The sequence below is a fragment of the Mesoplodon mirus genome (genome assembly GCF_964341445.2).
Source record: "Mesoplodon mirus genome assembly, chromosome: 15".
NCBI classification, from domain to species: domain Eukaryota; kingdom Metazoa; phylum Chordata; class Mammalia; order Artiodactyla; family Ziphiidae; genus Mesoplodon; species Mesoplodon mirus.
The window spans coordinates 53814680-53830623 of record NC_138991.1 but is presented as its reverse complement, the minus strand read 5'-3'; the positions used below and the strand labels follow the sequence as shown (position 1 = coordinate 53830623).

General features: G+C 40.5%; 1 protein-coding gene across 10 annotated transcripts in view; it reads left to right on the top strand.

Annotated features, from left to right (window-relative positions):
• Window positions 1-15944, top strand: part of MRTFB (myocardin related transcription factor B) — a 201742-nt gene that overhangs the window by 119083 nt on the left and 66715 nt on the right. The window contains exon 1 of one of the 10 annotated variants that reach the window (XM_082643470.1): window positions 5880-6244. The exons of the other annotated variants lie outside the window; for them this stretch is intronic. Coding sequence (XP_082499596.1) covers window positions 6124-6244 — 121 coding nt within the window. The 5' untranslated portion in view covers window positions 5880-6123. Of the gene's footprint in view, window positions 1-5879; window positions 6245-15944 lie in introns of those variants that run through there. 10 annotated transcript variants of the gene reach the window in all.

Sequence of the window (15944 nt, the reverse complement as noted above, 5' to 3'; positions counted from 1 at the left end):
TCTCCCCTCAGTGTAAGCAGGGGTTAATCAGCAAAGTGTTAATGGTCCAAATTCAGTCCTGAAAAACCTTGCCAGGGTTGCCGTTCACATCTTCAGAGAGGATAAGGCAAACACAGGAGGGAAGTGCCTCCGTGCCGGTCATGGCTGCATTCTAGGATGAAAGATTATGATAAGCACAGATTACAAATGAAACTATCAGGCTGTTTGGCCCTGTTGTAGTGTTCAGTTATGCTACAATACTTAGTTGCTCAAATCATTGATATTCTTTCAAAATCTTATCTTAGAAGTGTTAGAAAAATGTATCCCTCCTCATGAAACAGTTGTTTCCATAATCTCTTTATATCTGCGGTATTATTCAATATCCATGTATTTAAACAGTGGTAAAAATGAAGGACTTTTAAGATATGCTGTCTGATTTCACAGATAGCACTCTGTACTTGTCCTTGTTTACAAAAATTTTTTAAATTATCAGTATTATCAAATTGGACTTAATAATTATGAAATTAATGGAATTTACCATACCATTTAGTAATTGTCTAAAGATATATTTTATAGTGGCATTTGTAATGTTAAAAAGGAGAAAATTAAAGATCAAATATGTATTTTACTGAAAATATGACACCCTTAGGAAAAAAATTTAGGTGTAACCTGGACTGAAATTTTTCTCCCTAAATGCATCCAGTCTGACTGACTATGACTCCATAAATGTTGTAATACCATGCTCAGACTGTGTGAAGGAAGCCCCACAGTGCCGGCATTTTCTTCAGTGAATGGTACCTGAGGACCTGTTCCAAAGCACCCAGAGGTGGAAGGCAAAAAGAAAAGGGCACCTTCCTCAATCCCGAGGTCCAGAATGCTGCAGGAGAAGTACAAACAGTACTTAGTATTTAGCAGTCACTTTGCATTCTGTTGCTAATTATTTTATTCATTACTTTTATTTTATTCATTACTATTGAATATTTTTACGTCGGCGGAACATTGCCCAGCTGGTAACATCCTCAGGTTTTTCCTTGTTGAAGGACAGCATCATCACAATGATAGTCTTTCTTGTCAGCAGTTTTGTAAACGTATATTGACTCTGCCAGGTTTTTGTGTAGGTCCCTTGAGCCATGTTTGTTTCTGTTCTGATTCCCTGAGGCCTTTCTTGGATTGTTCCTCGTCTCCAAGCCATACAGTTTTTCTCACGCTTATTAAATATCTATGCTTGGGGTAGTGGGAAAATTGACTTGATTTATGGTACTCTCTTTCATACTAAAACAGCTCTTTTGAGTGTAGACACAAACACTGTGGAAGCATATTTATCATAGCCAAAGTGAATTTAATCACCTATCATTTGAAGTTAAATACCACTCGTGACAATAGAGCCAAGTGCCCCTGAAGATGAGGTAGCACATAAGGAACGAGGGCAGACCTACCGGAAAGCAGTTCACATGATAACTGTGGGCTTCTCCTACCAGGAGAGAAGGCAGGTCTCCTTCCTCCCTCCAGCCCTACTTCAATCCAAGAGACATTATGTGGGGCTGAGCAAGGCAGCTGCCCCGTGGGAGTGGGGGCAGCAGTCCAATACCACGCTGCAGAGCCAGTGGGTGAGCAGACATCTGCCTTGGGTTTGGCCACAGCAGTGACAGTAATGGGGTGAACGGGGTATCCATGAGTGGGGTGGCAGAGACCATGGGACAAGAGTCTCACTATAGGAGGAGGAGTTTACAAATATAGAAAAGAAAGAAACTGAGAATGACTCTGTGGGGTCGGACTGGAATTGGAGGCATTGGGGTGAACGCATGGTTTTCAATATACATAAATACAGATGTACGTACTTAAGTATAGGTCTGTATTTACATCTGTTAATAGTGAGAGATGTAAATATGTTTGTGTTTACACACACAGAGACATAAACTCACACATATTTCCTACCTCTGACTACAGAAAGGGCCTGGGAACAGTGACACCCAAATAGCATTGAGCACACCTAGCTTGGTTTCTCAACAGAACAGGAAAAGTAAAAGGTGAGCTTGGAACATCTTATGCCAAAAAGTAAGAAAGTGCTCAAAGTGCTCAGAACAATAAGACGCTGAAGCCAGCTCAAAGGCATTCCCACTGGCCAAATCTGGAATTATTTGAATTATTTTTGAGCATCAAAATAAATAATGATAGGAACATGTTATAACCCATTGAAAGAAGTAGGAGTCACTGAGTCCATGCTGATATAAATAGATAACATAAACTGAATAAAGAGAATTTTTTCTTACAGTAGGATGTGCCACTAATAAATGTAGAAGGAATGATAGAATTTTCAAAATCATCATTTGGAGTCATTCTAGTAATAAATAACTCAGCCCCATGAAATAATTAATTACAAGGAGAAAAATTAACTTTGCAGTGAAGAAACCTGGTCAATACCATTTTAATAAATTAAAATAAACATCATCAGCTATGAGACAAATTGAATTTGTGCACCACCTGATGGGATGCAAAGAACACATTACATTGCTTCTGTGGTATTCCTGCCAAAAATATTCCTGCCACGACTGGTATGTAATCATGAAGACACATCAAACAAACTCAAACTGAGAATAATTCTACCGAGTAACCAGCCTCTAATCTTCAAAAGTCAAGGAAAGAAATATCAAGAAAGACTGAGGAACTAACTGTTCAAGATGGAAGAAAACTAAAGAGACTTGAAAACTCAGTGCCATATGTGATTCTGGTTTGGGTCCTTCTGCTATAAAGGATGTTGTCGGGACAACTGGTAGAACTTGAATGGAGTCTGTGGATTAGGTGGCAGTGATATATCAGTGTTAATTTCATGATATTGATGGTCATATTGCGGTTATGTGGGAGAATAGCCTTGTTTGTAGGAACTATAAACCAGAGCACTTAGGGTAAAGAGGTATCGTGTCAGAGCCTTCTCACAGATGGTTCAGGGGAAAAAGGCTTTTTGAATTTGAAATTATTTCAGAATTTTTAAAATAGCAAAATAAATGTTCTTTTAGGCATATTCACCACTAGAGAAATTATTATTCCCTTTCAAAACTACAAAGGCAACACTTTTAACATAAATCTACAGCCAGAAAATGTTTCCTTATTGAGATCTTTTATATTTATCAGAAACAAAAATAATAAGACTACAGAGGATCCTTAAAAGAGAATTGTATTACTTTTTTTTTTTTTGTATTACTTTTTAACATACTAAACACACACACACATACACATGGCCAGTAAAGAATTTTTTTTTTTTTTTTTTTGCAGTACGCGGGCCTCTCACTGTTGTGGCCTCTCCCGTTGCGGAGCACAGGCTCCGGACGCGCAGGCTCAGCGGCCATGGCTCATGGGCCCAGCCGTTCCGCGGCATGTGGGACCCTCCCAGACTGGGGCACGAACCCATATCCCCTGCATCGGCAGGCGGACTCTCAACCACTGCGCCACCAGGGAAGCCCCAATAAAGAATTTTTAAATGGGTGGTGTAGCTCTGTATCTACTTAGGTTTCTAAACTTGTGGCCAAAAAATTGGGTACAATTTTATAAACAACATCCTGAAAAGGAGAATGTTGGGGTTTATTGTTTTTGTTGTTCTTTTTGCAAAGCAATTAAAAATGTAGGCTCTGGAAACAAGCTGCCTGTTTGGAATCCTGGCCACCACTTATGAGATATTTGATCTCTGACAAAATATTTGATTTTCCTGTGCCTCAGTTTTCTCATCTGTAAATTAGGATAACAACACTGAACTCACAGGTCTGTCAACAGAATAAATGAGATAATATATGAAGAGCACTTAGATGGTGTTGTGCACTACAACTTTGTTTAGAGCACTGAACAAAGTTGGCTGCTGTTGTTATTATTTCAGGAAAAGTTAAATTGCTTTCATAAAAGCACTCTAGTATGATTATGTTGCCTTCTTTCTCCCTCACCAGGAGTAGAATTACCTGAAGGCAATGAAAGTAATGGTCTCTGCTCTTAAACCTGTCCCAAGATCAAACTAAAGCGTGGAAATGGAGCGTGTTTTAGAAGACAGCAGGCATTGCAGTGCCATAGAAAAAAGACGTGGGCTTTGGAGAACTAAGATGTTGGTTGAATTCCACATCTGCTGCTTACAAGCTCTGTGACTTTGGTCTTGGTCTGTAAAATGTCTAGAATGTACAAATAATCATAGTGATCACAAAGGGCTATTAGGGGTTAAATGAGATAAACTTCGCAAAACTTTCTGCAGACCGACCCAAAGAATGTCCGCAGAAAATGATGGGGTTTTTTCTTACTCCTTTCCAGGTGTAGGAACAGTTAATTTAGAAGAATGGAGGCCTTAGGATCAGAAATAGTAGCAGAGCATTTGAGGGCATTTATTGAGAAGTGTGTTAAGGTCGTCGCAGTATGTTCCTGCAGGGGTTAAGACTACCAACGATGGACTTAAATTGCCTCAGAAGGAATTTCAGTTGACAAGAAGCATGTCATGTGTTGTGTAATCCCATTCTTGAGAGACGCTGGAGGAGGAGGATAGATAACTATCTTTCTAGAACAGCACAGATTTAGTGCACACCAGCCTTGGAACCAGGGACAAAGGAAAGAATCTTCATCCAGTCCCCACCTCTGTTATATGTTGAAGAGAATATTGATTTTTCTGGCTGGAAAAATATAAACCTTTCTTTATCCCGCAAAAGGATCATGTCACATGCACATTCAAAGTGTATGTGTGTATTTTCTTTTAAAGAGAAAATGTGCTTCCTTTAAAGAACACGTAGCTGTTCATCTAAAAATTAGTGACTCTTGGTCACTGACCTAGGACTTCTTTAGAACTCTGGGTATTATCAGAAGAAGAGCTCTGAGTATTATCTTCTGCTTTCATTCATTCACTTAGTCATGCAACAGGTATTTGTTGAGAACTCCCTAATATTCCAGGCACTCTGTTAGATGTTGATTATTTTAAAAGTGAACAAAGCAAAAGCAGATCTCTCATGGAGGGAGGATTCAGTCTCCTGCTCTTACAACCTCTGATGGGTTTTATGGGACCTCTTTGCAAAGGAGCATACTTCAAACCATGAAAATCAGATTCTTTTGGCTACAGCTATAGATAGATGTTTGGTGTGTATGAAAGCAGGCATTTCCACTTTGCCTGGAGTTGCCTTACCTGCAGATTTCCTTCAGGCAGCGTCCCTGTGCCTAGTGGGCAGCCAGTGACCTGGGGAAGCAGTGCCCGTTGATAGCTCACGTGAAATTAAACTTGGCTGCTTGCTGGTGGAACCTGTTATGAACTAGAAGCTCTCAGTATCTGCCTTTAATACAGGGGAGATTTTCTTCCTTAGCACAATCATGGCGATGTTAACTCTCTCGGCCGACTAGTGGCACAAAAGAAAACTGCCGCCCGGGTCTGCATTGGCGAAGGCTGAAAGCTGCAGTTACGGGCATTCCCTGTGACAGAGAGAACCGGCTGTGCCTGGGAGAGCCGGGAACGGCAAAAAGCACACCACGAAAGCAGTGTGGTGGTGACATGCTTCTGTTTTTATCCAGATATGCTAGTAACATGTTTATTCAGTGTGGTGCCTCTGCTGAGATAAGACCCTCTTCCTTCGGGTGCTTTAGACCGCCGTTTGTTTAGCTGGAGAACTTAATGAGTAATGGATGTGCTTGGCTGGCTGATAGAAAGTATTTCCACAGCCTGTGGCTGTGTTTATAGAAAGCCGGAGAGAGACCACAGGCAGCAATTTGTCTTCTTAGGTATCAGCAAAGTCTTGTCTTTTAACAACTAGAGGATTTATTTTTAACTGCTTGAGTCAGTGTTTGTCAGATGACGCGGACCATCAAACTGCAGATTGAAGTCCCCAGTGCGGGGGAAGCTGGGCTGGCTGGGAAAAGGGGTGGGATTTCAGCATCATCGTGCTTCCGTGCCTCTGCCTCCCAACGTGGGAGAGAGTTTCGGGCTTCCAGCAGCAGGAGTCGATTTGCAGGTCCAGCTGGCAACTAAAGGGTAACGGCTCCCTCAGCTGCTTAAAGGCATAATTGCCCAGTGATCGGGGTATTGTGAGTTGCCACCCAGGACCCAGGGACCAGAGGATTCCGAGCGCTGGCCTCTGCTGTTTGGCAGATTGAGCTTTTCTCTTGCTTGATGCTGTCTGTCTCCAGAAGCCTCTCACCATGATCGATAGCTCCAAGAAGCAGCAACAGGGCTTCCCGGAGATTTTAGCTGCTGGCGATTTCGAGCCACTAAAAGAAAAGGAATGCCTTGAAGGGAGCAACCAGAAAAGTCTCAAGGAAGGTCAGTCTGTCTGTGAACAGGGGCAGAGCTGCCAAATTCATACTCTCGTCAGCCAGGCTGAGCGTGTGTCTGCTTCCCATGCCGTGTGTCTGCTCTCCGTCCACTGCCGTACCTTACGCGCTCTAAGTTCTTTGAAATGAAAGCTTAATGCTGTTCTTGGTAGCTCTTTCTGAAGATTCATTAACTGACAGGACTCCAGGGGGGTAGCAGTAATTGATAGAGTAAGGGGACTTACGAGGCCAGTCCTCATTTCGGTGAAATCCTGCCAGGTTCGTTTTGTCGATTTTCTCATGTCCTCTAATTTTTTTGTTTCCCCCCACCTCACTTTAGGAGAGGCCATTTCCTTTTCAGTGTTATGCAGAACCCTGCTTCTTGTACATTGACGAACATGTAGTTCCAGGGAAATGATTTCTTTTTCCAATTAACATGTTTATGCTTTTTATTGTTTAAAAGCAGGAAGGTAGCTAGCTCTTTCTTAATTGTATCTTTAAATGATTGGTTCAGTTGGTTATAATGCACATTGCACCATCACTTTGTTTTGTTTTTTAGGCACATTGCGTAGGTTTGTGGGTTTTTTTAACAAAGCAAAGAGTAAGCTTAAGAATGCTGTCAGTGATTGTTAGTGGCCACCATGCAGGTACCTCCCTGAATGATTTAAGAAAATGTCCAAAGTTCTGGGCACTGCTGTCCTGTGTCCTGGTATACTGAAGTGTGGCAAGACCAGTGCCCAGTGTGCTTTACTACAGCAGCTGGAGACCAGGGACCACGGAGTAAGAAATTCAGAATCTTCAGAGAATAAGTTTTTTCTGAATTTGAGATATGAAAGTCACCCCTCTCGATGCTTGTTTAATTTGAAATTTGATTTTCTAGTGTTCTTTGGGGGGAAAACACCCCCACAATAACCATCAGCTGCCCCCTCACCTCTCCACTGGCTCTTCCTCATCTTCTGGAGACCCAGACAGTAAATATAGTTATCTGCCCAAGCAGCAGTTTGAGCTTCTTCCAAAATGATATTCCTTCTTTTCTTTTTCACACATTTAGAAAAAGAGAATGTGGTGACGGATTGTTGCATATTTGAACAATAAGAAGGAACGATAGTTGTTTTCTTATTGGAGATGAACTTCTTTTGGGTACTGGTTGAAAAAAACATGTAGATGGAAACAAAGGACACACAATGAAGTATCAATAGCTGCTGCCAGGAACCAGACGGCGGGGTTGCCCCCGCTCGTGCACTGCAGATCTTCTTGTAGACTCCAGTAAAATCAACACCGGTAGAGCTTCTAGGGCACGTTCTAGAGACTCACTGAGGAGAACTTAATTTTTTTTAATCATTAACTTAAAAGGGGGATTATCTATGTATCATTGAAGTCAAGTTCTAGTGTTAAGCTCCTATTAACATCATAAATTTTTAACAATTTTTACGCTACTTGAAAAACTGGGAAAAGTGGAGGAGAATGCAATTGGAGAAATAAAAAGATGTTACAACAACAGTATGATAAGGCGTGTAGAGAGCAAGAATTAAAAATATAAAAACAGGGTAGGAGAATTATCAACAGGAACAGCAAAACTGCCTTGAGATGATTACATAATGTATCGATTCTTTCCCTAACAGTTGTGACCATGCTTTGAATTTATACATGTGCTGTAGTATAATGTCACAGAGCAAGAGCATGGACTCTGAAGTGAGATATACTTGGGATCAAATCCCATTTTCTAGCTCTGTGACCCTAGACAAGTTCACTGCTCTGAGCCTTAATTTCCTCCTTTGTACAATGAAGATAAACAATACCTACTTCATAGTGTCTTTATGAGATACCAAGTTTCATGCCAGTTTGCCATCCCTCTTCTTATTTTTTTAACCCTTTGTTACTTTTTCCATTTAAAATTTAATTTTTAAAATCTTGTGTATATTGACAAAGTAGAGAAGTATTTATATATCTTACTGTCATGTAAATTCATCAGTATAAAGAGGTGTACAGGGAGAGAACTTTGATATTTTTAAACACTCCACAGAAATGACTGGATGATAAAATTCATCTACCTCACCACAGTTGCACTGAACTAGGCTTCGCTTTCTATCTCAACAGACTGTATTTCTACTTATTTTTTGCTAGCGATAGGGCTGGGTGGGGGGAAGATTTCAAAGGTGATCTGTTACCTCAAAGGTAGTGACACCGAAAGAGGATTAGATCTGAGTTTAATTAGAACAGAAAAAAATAGGAGACATTTTGCAGAAAGCTACTTTTTTTCCTTGGTGTCCTCTGAAAATGACTACGTTCCTTTGCAGGGTTGAACTCCTGGAATTCAGTGTGTCACAGGCACTGCCTGCAGATGAGCACCAGCAGTGACCTCATCAGACTCGGGACAGGCCACTGCTGAGCTTCTTCTGCTGCTAGGTCCTGGGTCATATGTCAGTTTTATTAATCTGTGAAAGCTTATTGATACGGCAGCAATGTTCAAACACTAAAATGCCCCAGAGTCTAATTAGATCCTATGCTGTCTTGTCAAAAGACAAATTTCTGACTATTTAGTCATGTCTATGGTTTATGCCTCATGTGAAGGGATACTAATTTAAAATACTATCTTTCACATGAAGAATATTTGGTGTTCCACTCATTTGTGGCAGTGTCTGAATCAAAAGTTTTCAGGTCATGAAGGAAGGATACATTTTGGTCCATTCCATTCTAACCGTAGTGACACAGCCGGGTCTCTGGCGTTTGTGATGGTGTCTGCTGCGAGGGGTGGGAGGTCTCTGCTTCTCAAGTAGTTGCTGTAGTTCTTGCTTATTTGGGGACATTTTAGAATGCCTGTTATTGTTGACAGTGCTAATTAGCTGAAATTATTATTAGGGGGAAAAACAGATTTTGTAAGCAGATAATCATAGGTTTCAAAATTTATGTGACACCTTAACAAGAAAATTTAGTAATACCTGTTGAAAATTTAAGGGAAAAATGTTCCAAGTGTCAACCACCTGTGAATAGTTGTCACCACATACCAGAGAATTCTTTGGATAATAAAGCATATCTCCTCACAGTTTTGTTAATGCTTATATAAACTTTCTGATAAATACCAACCCACATATATAATTGGAGAATTTAATTATTTTTTGCTTCAGGTGAGAAATAATAAATGTCATGAATTCTGATCAACTTCAAAATAGGACATTTTCCTTAGACTAGTTTCTTTTGTCAAAGCAGCAGTAGGGAATCTCACCTTTTGACTTATCCACAAAAGGTTTAGAACATTTTTTTAATAGCGCTCATCACAGATGAGATTTAAATTTAATTTCTGGTTCTAACAACTAAAGGATATTACACATCGCTGACTTGACAACTTAACAAATTAATAATCATGAAACTTGGAAAAATCAAATAAATTGAGATGTTTAATTCAGATAAGTGGTTTAATATGAAGCGTTATTGAGATAATGAATCATAATGCCAGTGCTACCAGCTAGTTATATCCCATATTTATCAAAGACAAAAGGGTAGCAAATCAATGTAAAGAGGAAAAATTGATGTTCAATATACAGAGCTCTCTAATGGTAAAAATGAAACACCAGAGAAAGAAAACTGGCTTGTGTATTAATTACTTTGACTAAATTACCTGCTCTGACAGACAGCCCCCAAACTCAGTGTTTTAACCAATCAAAGCACATTTCTTGCTCAAAACATAGTCCCAGGTGGGTTGGGCAGCTATCCTAGTCAGCTGTCCTCTAAGAAATGACTCGGGGATCTGGGCTCCTTTTATTGTGTGGCTCAGCTGTGGCTGGTGGGGAAAAGAGCTACTGCTTTGGGGAACCACATTCCCAATTCTGTCATAGACTGGCTAGTAACAGTTGCGACAAAGCATGTGGAAGTTTGTGGCAGACTGCATCACAGACAGCGGCGTGGATTAATGGGGTGCGCTGGGACATGGCTATAGGAGATGTGTGTGTGGGAAAAATGCACATTTGTCTGAGACGTTCTGAGCAGTTCAACCTAGGGAAAATAGACTAAATAAATACCTTTATTAAAGCACCAAAACTTTTCTAAGTGACAAATTATCTCATACATACTCTACCTGCACTGTCCATTAGCCTCATATGGCTGTTCAGATTTACATTTAAAATCATTAAAAATGAAGTAAAATTTTTAAAAATTTACCTCCTCAGCCACGTTCTCCACATTTCAGTTACTCAGACGCCACACCTGGTTAGTGGCTTCTGTATAGAACCATGCAGATTATAAAACATTTCCATCACTGCTGGACGTTCTCTTGGAAAGCTGCTCACCCCAGCTTTGCAGGTCCAGAGTCTCTTAAAACCCAATCCCTGTGCCATTTCCTAAAGAAAGTCACCTGATCCTATCAGCCAAAAATAATTTCTTCTCTATCATATACTCCCAGTAACTTGCTCTGCATCTTTTTATGGCATGTCACCTTTTGCTACTGTGGTATGTGTCTGTACTGTCTTCACTATTAGATCATAATATTTCTTGGAGATACTGTCATTGTTTGGATGATTTTTATACCTCACTCCCAGTGTCCTGCATCTCAAAGACACATTACTATTATGCAATAAGTATTTGAAGAATATTATACCCCTCTCTGCCTTCTTAAACAATATAGTTTGAACTGTTACCTTCAGATATTATTTAAAATTCAATTATAAATTAATGGCTAACCCAAAACGTAATGCATTGGTGCCTTAAGTCATTGTTGAGGTGTATAAAACCATTTGCCCATGCACAGAATGATCCCTAGATCATTACTAGATTTCTAGAATCATTGTTTATTATTTGATTTTTGTCATCTGCCACGTTCGGCTGCTTTTCCCTTTTCTGACCTGCTGCTTCTAATCTTCCAAGTAAGCAACAAATAAACAAAATGTAATAGTGGAATCCTGATTCTGTTGTTGATTCAACTAAAATTTATTGAGTCATACTGGGAGAAGCAGACAAATAAGCAGTTAAAATAGAGAATGCTACCGAGCCTTCTTCTATAAGTAAAGCACGTGAACTTTGCAGCATCTATTTTTATTTCTTTGGGAATTTCTTCTTTCTTTGTTTTCTGCCAGTGTTCTACATAATTAAAAGTGTTGTACAAGTGAGGTATTGCTAAATTAATGGTTTTTTTAAAGATAAATTTGAAGTGTAAGATACGGTCCTTAAAATAAATTCAAATAACATACAGGTATGAAGGAAAAAGTAGAAGATTCTTTTTCCCAGATGTAATTCAGTGTCTTTTAAAAATGGGTATATGCTGCCTTTGAGATAAAATTGTATAATTTAACTTTTTATTGGAAATCATTTTATTTGGCAGAAATTTGAGTGCTTCTCCACAGCATCATTCTAGAGGTTGTAAACCTCTATAAGCAATGGCATTCAAGGAGCTCACAGCCTGCAAAGTGGGAAACTGAACTGATAATATAGAAGTTAAAATACACACACACACAAAAGAGATAGCAGAAGAAACCTCTATGTGCTTTGGTCCAAATGAGTGAGGATCACAGACTGAGCGCCAGGTGTCTCTCTTGTGCTTCAGACCTGCACGGTCATCTACATCCCTGACGGCTCCAGTAGGCCCCTTACTTCTTCCCATGAAACACATTCCTCCAGGGTTTCCTGTCTCTCGGTCAGTGGCACCTCTGTCCCCCCATTAGCTCACGGCAGGAACCCAAAATGGGAGTGATCCCTGACACCTTCCTTGACCTTCTCCTCATAGCCTGTCACCAAATCTGGTTATCGAATCTGTCAATTCTACCTCAAAAATATTTCATTTCTCAACAGCACTGTTTCACCACAGCCCCACCCTTATCCAGGTCCCCTTCCTCAAATAGAATCTCAACAGGAATCTACTCAAGCAGAGATAGAGCTGCCCAGCTGATCTCCGCCTACACTCTGGCCGCCTTCAGCGAGGCCCTTCCTCTGTGCTACTTCTCTCTCCCTCCGCAGCTGTTCTCTCCCAGAACGCCTCTCCCTGCCCACCCATCCCCACCCCATTGGCCCGAACAACTGCAGCTCATCCTTTGATCTGCATCATCATGCACAGTTGCTCTGACATTAGGATTGCACACAAGTTGTGTCACAAGTTCTCTGTTCTCCTTATGTTTTTGTGGGCAAATTGGCACATGTGTGTGTAGGTATACATATATAACATTGAACAACGTGGGAGTTAAGGGCGCTGGCCTCCCACCCCCCTGCCATGCGCAGTCAGAAATCTGAGTACTGCTCTCCCTGCCTCAGAAACAAAGGAATTGACAAATGACTCAACCAAGGGCAGGAAACCAAAACAGTTTGGGTAGAATCAGGACTCAGACCCTAATTCTTTTGACTCCACATATCGTGATCTCTAATCAAACACAAACTTTTCCCCCACTTAGTTAAAAATGTGTAAAATGAAAATACAGGTACTGTATTTATTGAAAAAAAGTCCACATGTAAGTGGACCTGTGCATTTCAAAGCCGCGTTGTTCAAGAGTCAAGTGTGTGTGTGTGTGTGTGTGTCCCATTCCTGAATCCACAAAATGGGAAGAAAAACCAAGATATTGAGCCAGGATCAAATGACCTCAAGAGAGTAGCATGTGCTTACTATTCTGGGAAAAACTGGAGGTAAATAATATTCCACTATTTTCCTGTTTCATTGTTAATTGTCTTTTTATTCAGAGAAGCTGCCTTAGGAATTTACACTAAGGCATTTCAGAATCTTTTTTTTTTTTTTGCGGTACATGGGCATCTCACTGTTGTGGCCTCTCCCGTTGCGGAGCACAGGCTCCGGACGCGCAGGCTCGGTGGCCATGGCACACGGGCCCAGCCGCTCCGCGGCACGTGGGATCTTCCCAGACCGGGGCACGAACCCGTGTCCCCTGCATCGGCAGGCGGACTCTCAACCACTGCGCCACCAGGGAAGCCCCAGAATCTTTTAAACAACGTACATTTTCCCAATTTAGAGGGATTAGGAAAGAGCTTTAAGCTGTCAGCACAACGCACATATATGGAATCTAAAAAAAATGGTACTGATGAACCTAGTGGCAGGGCAGGAATAAAGACACAGATGTAGAGAACAAACTTGAGGACACAGTGGGGAAGGGTAAGCTGGGATGAAGTGAAAGAGTGGCATGGACATATATACACTACCAAATGTAAAACTGATAGCTAGTGGGAAGCAGCTGCATAGCACAGGGAGATCAGCTTGGTGCTTTGTGACCACCTAGAGGGGTGGGATAGGGAGGGTGGGAGGGAGACACAAGAGGGAGGGGATATGGGGATATACGTATGCATATAGCTGATTCACTTTGTTGTACAACAGAAACTAACACAACACTGTAAAGCAATTATACTCCAATAAAGATTTTTTAAAAAAAGCTGTCAGCACCTTTGCCTATGGCCTCACACTGAAATTCTAATGCAGCAGTGAAACGTAGACTTTTTGATTACCCCCCAAATAAGAAAAATAAACATTATCTTCTTTTGGAAACATGGAAGGTTAAGAAATCTAGACATTCAGGTATAGAACCAGCATGGTCCTACATATTAAAAATTAATTGTCTGAAAAAAGAAATCAAGTTTTTTTTAAATCTCTTTACATTGCTGGTGATCAGGCATTAAGTGAATGATTTTACTTTTGCAGTGCCTATTATTTGTGTTATACTTCCATTTATTCCACTGTGTAATTTATTTCCACTGCTTTTTAACCGAGTGAGATTTTTTTAGATGCACATAGGTATGTATAATATCTTTCTGTATGTGTGCCACAGGCTAACGTTGTCCCTGCCATTCTGTACCAGGTCCCCTGGCTTGACATCACGTTGTCATACCATGAGAAGCATACTTAATTCATTCCAACTTTTGACAAAAAGGAGAGGGGAATTTGTGTGAAGGTATGATCAGTTTAAAGAAACATGCCCCATTTTTAGCAGCCTGTTTCCATGGAAACAGAAGCAGCAGCCAACCACAGAGTTATCAAAGTACCTGTAAATTTCCAAGGGCTGAGTGTTGAAAACATTGTCTTCCTGACCTCATGGTGCAGATTAATGCAGGAAACCTGCAGTGCATTAGCCTGAACTGCTAGCATTTTTAGTTTTTACTTCATTTTTGCTCTTTAATTCATAATAGAGAGTAAATGCTGCATTCTTTTTTTTTTTTTTTTTTTTGCGGTATGCGGGCCTCTCACTGTTGTGGCCTCTCCCGTTGCGGAGCACAGGCTCCGGATGCGCAGGCCCAGCGGCCATGGCTCACGGGCCCAGCCGCTCCGCGGCATATGGGATCCTCCCAGACCGGGGCACGAACCCGTATCCCCTGCATCAGCAGGCGGACTCTCAACCACTGCGCCACCAGGGAGGCCCAATGCTGCATTCTTGACTGTGACCTCCCTACCAGCAAGGGACAGTGGTTTAGAATTCCAGTTTGTTATCACCTGCGTCTTCCTCCACACCCCTCACCCCAGTGGACTTCAAAGGATGCAGTAGACTTTCTGATATTGGATGAAAGGCAGTATTTCCTAGGTAGTCTAAGGCCTAACTTTCAAACACTGATTTGCGCAGTTTTTTTTAAAATTAACTTAATGTTGTCTCTCCTTTTCCTAAGTGGAAAATAATCATAATATAAAAATTCCTGATCAGAATGCTCTTTGCGCTCGGTAGTATCAGAGGTTTAGATTTATGTGCATACTGTGTTAACTCTGCTTTTGCTTCAGAGAGGAGTGTTGACGGGAGTTTGCTTAATCAGTGCAGATAGCATGGCTCTTACATGACAAACCGCCATTTTATCTTTGGCCTCTTTGCATTTCATTATTTTAAACTACTTGAAGAAGAACCTTATTTTATAATTGGCAAATTAGACCCCTGAAAATACAACCAAAAGTCTGTAATCTTCGGTTGCTACTTTTTATCATCTATGAGAGTGCTTAAGTGCTTATACGCTTCTCTAATGCAACCTAAATTTCACATTAACTGTAAATGGAGATGAAAAGAAATTACTGTCTACCAGTTTTTCATGCTCTTCTTTACTCCGTTGCCCTTAGTGTTCCCTTTTTCAGTCTTCTTTTACCCTTCAAAACAATATAATTAGATTTTGTCTTCTGTTCTACCACCAACATCAATTCAGAAATACCTGAAGCCTCCAATTCATACAACTAAGCAAGACAAGTGTTGGTTCTGTCCCATGATAATCACTTGCCCGTACAAAATCCTCTTGGTGATTTATTCTTAAATTTGGCTAGAATTCTTTTTCCTTAGAAAATAGTAACTCAGTTATATACTTGTAAGTATACCGTGCAAAATTAAGTAAAACATGTTTATTAAAACTTCTATATGGTGAGCATTGTAGAAGGTGCTAGAATATAAGGATGAGATCTAGAAGGGGAATTAGAGGCCCCCAAGAAACCAACAAAACCTAGAATTTGGTGTGACAAGGAATATGATATAATATATAGCTGTTATTGTAGTTATCAAATCCTTAAAAGATGAAGTCACCGTTGGTGGTTAATGGAATTATGATGGTGAGGGGGGCTAGCTAGCGATGGGTGGGAAATAAGAAATTTGATTATTGAGTAATTAGTTTCTTAAAGTCAGTTGCTCTGCCAACTGTTCCATTTTTTCTACTGAGGTAAAATTCACACAACATAAAATTAACCATTTTAAGTGAACGATTCAGGGGCATTTAATGTATTCACAGTGTTGTGCAAGTACACCTCTACCTAGTTCCAAGACATTTTCATCAGC